Source organism: Bison bison, unplaced genomic scaffold (assembly GCF_000754665.1).
Source record: "Bison bison bison isolate TAMUID 2011002044 unplaced genomic scaffold, Bison_UMD1.0 scf7180017864366, whole genome shotgun sequence".
Lineage (NCBI taxonomy): Eukaryota > Metazoa > Chordata > Mammalia > Artiodactyla > Bovidae > Bison > Bison bison.
In genome coordinates, this window is record NW_011494938.1 from 4625229 (window position 1) to 4629730 (window position 4502).

At 38.8% G+C, this 4502-nt stretch overlaps 1 protein-coding gene across 1 annotated transcript in view; it reads left to right on the forward strand.

The window, feature by feature from the left end:
• LOC104999973 (glycerol kinase-like) overlaps positions 1-4502 on the forward strand; it is a 79239-nt gene that overhangs the window by 21752 nt on the left and 52985 nt on the right. Inside the window, exon 6 of the mRNA XM_010855604.1 lies at positions 2618-2695. Coding sequence (XP_010853906.1) covers positions 2618-2695 — 78 coding nt within the window. The remainder of the gene's footprint in view (positions 1-2617; positions 2696-4502) is intronic.

A 4502-nucleotide genomic window follows, 5' to 3' on the forward strand; every position in this document is an offset into this window, starting at 1 on the left:
GCAAATGAGCCAATAAAGAAGGGTAGCCTGAAGGGCTTAGAATAGAAACTCCAAGATTGCAACTCAGGAAGCAGACAACTAGTTAACCACTAATTAATGCAGTGGGGAAGAATAGGAGAGTTTAGTAGAGCATGAATTCCTGATGAGTCCTCATGGTGAAGGTCACCTTAACAACCATTGCCAAGGTCCTGCTGAGGTCTCTAGCCTCTGCTGTGCCCACAGTGCTGCTAGGGAATTCCTTAACCTTTGAGTGTCCCACTTCGTTCAGTCCTTTTCCTTTTGACTGACACTCCACTGTCTGCATAGCAATGATGACACTGAACGGCAGCCTTAAGTAACGTGTATGGAGTAGTTACTGTGTGCCAGGCACTGTTTTTTTAATTTATTTTTAATTGGAGGGTAATTGCTTTACAATATTGTGCTGGTTTCTGCCATATATCAACATGAACCAGCTGTGGCACTGTTTTAATAGGCATCAATTCCAGTTTCTCTTTTTGGAACCTGGTAAGGCTTACCTGGTGACTCAGATGGTAAAGAATCTACCTGCAATGCAGGAGACCTGGGTTCGATCCTTGGGTCAGGAAGATCCCCTGGAGAAGAGAATGGCAACCCACTCCAAGTATTCTTGCCTGAGAAGTTTCATGGACAGAAGAGCCTGGCGGGCTACAGTCCATGGGGTTGCAAGAGTCAGACAGACTGACTAACACTTGGCACTTTCAAGGTGGGAGTTATTGGTGATGTCCATTTTACAGAAGATAAAACTGAGACCCAGGGTTACACTGCTAGAAAGCAGAGGCAGTCTGGCTTTGGAGCCTGCGCTCTATTGAACAGTGCCCAATTGCACAATCCCCGTTTTAGCAGATCGCCTTGTATGCCACTTCATGGAGAAACATGTCCGTATCTCTTGCCCCCTTCCCTCCACCATGGGGTCAGCAAATAAGCTTCTGCCCTAGTGAAGCTCCTCCCTGGGTGTTAATCTCATCCCCTCTGTTACTGTAAGAATCAGGATGGTGTCCCATTCATTTCCAGACCCCTTCCTCCCCTACCCCCATATTCTTCTTTCTCTTCCTATATTCCTGCAAACATTTTTGTCTTCCTTTTGTAAAAAAAAATCACCCCCAAATCTATTCCTTTCACCCTGTGCCTCTAAGTTTCCTGGTAATGGAATCTCATTCATCTTTGGACATCTAGGCAAGGTGTTACAATGAGTAACTCTGCATTGGATGAAGATGATTTAAAACGAGGGAGCTGCTGGTCCCCTTCAGATCTCTGTTGGTCAGAACATTTCTAGTGTGTCTATTCTGGGGTACAGTGTGAGTAATTTGGACAGATAGTTGCATGTTCCTAGGGGAGGTGGTGACGGGACTTTAAACCATGCCGTATGGAGGTGGGGGCAGTGGATCGAAATTGGATTGTTCAGCCTCGGCAAGGGAAGAGAAGCCTGGAGGGACAGAATAACTGCTTCAAGTGTGAAAGGCTGACCTGTGGAAGGAGTCACCTTATTCTTGTATCTCCAAAGAGTGTGGCAAAGATCGACAGGCAGAAGCGACGAGGAAAAGGATTTTTTTCAAATAGAAAAGCTGTGTGGCATAGATTGGTTTGCCTTGTGAAAGGTAGTATCTTTTCACTAGAAGGTGTCTGAATGGTCTCGTAACAGGCAATTCCAGAGATTTGAGCATAAGATGGGTTGATTATATTGCCTTTAAGGTTAAATTCTGAAAGAACCCTTTAGCCCAGCGTATGCAACTCTATGCATGTGGGGAGTATTAAGAAAAATATACCAATGCTCTGATGCTACCCCAGGTAGTTAAATGAAAATGTTTGCTCCAGGCCCTGGGCACTGGAATTCTATAAAAGCTCTGCAGTTGATTCTAATGTACAGCCAAGTCTGAAAACCTCCAATTTAGCTGAATCAAGCTAAACTGAATAAAATGGTATGGAATGGTATTTTACTTAGAGTAACTTACTGTAACTATAGCCCTTGAGTTGTATATAGGTTAGTATGAGGTAATTGCCATCACATATTGTACTTATACCTGATTCAAATTCTATGTCTTGTAAACTATTATTAAAATACATGAAAAAATTGAATTTCTAACTAACCATAATATGAGTTTACCCAGCATGAAGGATTCTATCGGTGGCTGTTTTTTTTTTTTTTTTTTTAAATGCATATGTGTGTGTGCACACACACAGATGGAAATTTCTTGTAGCAGTAAGTAAATAAATGAATGAGGTTATTGTTGGTCGCCTCAGCATAATAAATAGGGTGTTGTAAACTGGGGAAGTTATTGCATTCCTTTTTTATAAGCCAACCTGGGAGTCTTTCTTTTCACTATTGATCTGGGTCTATGTCATGGTATGCTGATAGTAAAGAGGGAAGGAGTCTGTAGGAAAGAAAAAGAAGCTTGACTTGGAGGTTTGTTTTTCCTGGGGCCATTTGAAGAAAATCAACTCAATACCACTACTAATGTTCCAAATGTTTTTTTTTTTTTTTTTTCCTTTTCCCCACATTGTTATGTTTACTTGTGCCTATATAAAAAAAAGAGAACTATCCTCAGATTTTTGCTTGTTTTTTTTTTTTTTAATTCTTTTCTGTTTAATTTTCTCTCAAAAGCTATTGGTGTCAGTAACCAGAGGGAAACCACTGTAGTCTGGGACAAGTTAACTGGAGAACCTCTCTACAACGCTGTGGGTAAGCTGTTGTGCATGGATGTCAAATGCAAGGCCTTTTTCTGCTTGCAGATGTGGTCATGCTAAAACATCTGGCTCAAAAAGCATGTAGTCATGTTTCCTATAATCTCAAAGAGTCTTCTAAGAAATGGGTTGTTATATATTTACCAGTTTCAGATAGTTATTCCCATGTGGAATTAACTCTTTCTTTTGCTCTCCCCTTCCTGATAATTTGTATTAGACAAATGAATCAGTATGGCTAGAACTTTTCGTGATCCCTGCTGTTTCTGACACCTAAAAGAGATTTTACCTCCTCCTCCCCTCAAAACTCAAGATTACACATGTTCCCAGTCCCATGTCTGCCTCTCCATAAAGTACTTGTGTACTTGTTCTTCCCATATAGGCACTTGAATCGACTCTACTGAGCTTATGAAAACAAAAATCTCATCATTTTAGCTCCTTTTGCTATAAACGTGGCTGTGTCCACAGGGTGGAAAGGCTGAATCTCAAACATACCACCATTAGATATCACGCTTTATTCAGTGGAAATAACCATGTATATTTTAGTCTCACTCTTAGCAGCATATGACAATTGAGCACTGAATGACACTCTCACTTACTAAAAGGAAGATTTTGTTCTAAATATACAATCACTAAAAGGCATCATTCTGTCACAAATAGAAAAGCACCATTTTTTGGTCAATAAAGTAACAGGTTGTGGGTTGGGGACTGGAGATAGAAGTTGTCAGAGATGGAATGATTTATGGAGTGAGCAATTTTTACTTTGCAGTTACTTTAGTGTAGATTGGAAAAAGTGACATTCAAGCAGAAAATGTGCTTCAAAAGTGTTTTGTAAGAGTAGCGTGAATCCTTTGGAAAGAATCTTTATAAAAAATCAAGGTGTTTAATGTTACAGTGTTATAAGAAAGCATTTAGTATGTCTTCTGTACTGGTGATAAAAAACTAAAGATGCAAAGAAAAGGTGAAAGAATTGCAGCCAAAGGTCCTATTAGACAAAGTACCTCTTTTGAATCTTTATTTTCTTCTCATTCTCATGAGCAGCTCATTTTGAATATAAGGAGAATATTACAGTTTTAGTGACTAAGAGAGTATTCTTTCACAGATGAATGTTAGCCAACTTTTTATACTAGTTAGGGTTTTACTTTTTGTTTTCCCCCTTATGAAAGGAAGGGCCTACTCACAGAAACCAGAAAGTTCTTGTTAAACTGTAAACTTTGAATTGTAGAAATGCAGCTTTGGACTTTGAGGTGTCATTTTAAAATAATGCAACTAGGTTAGTTGAAGTTATAGTGAAGGATTTCAGTAAATATTTTGCCAGGAAGACTTTCTGTGATGTGCTTGTTTATTCATTCCTTTTTCTTCTACAATTTCTAGTTTTCTATTTAAAAAATATCAGGTATTCAAAACAAGAATGACTGAAAACCAAGAGAAACAACTGACATTGCAAACAGACCCGTAGGAAATCCTAATACTAGAGTTAATCAGACTTTAACCATGATCTGCATGTTCAAGAAATTCATGGGGAAGATTGATAATCTTAGCAAACAATTAGAAATTTCATAGAAATTTTATAATGGTATTAAACTCCATTGATGAGTTTTACATCATATTAGACGCAGCTGAGGCACAGACACACAAATGTTTAGAAAATGTAGAAAAGTAAGAGAAATATAGAGTAAGATAAGAAGATTCAACATATTTTTAATTGGGGACCCAGAAGAAAAGGAAAGTGAGAGAGGAAAGTTTTTCAAAACTGTTGAAAAATATGCCACCAATTCAAGAAGCACTATGAATCCCCAGGCAAGATA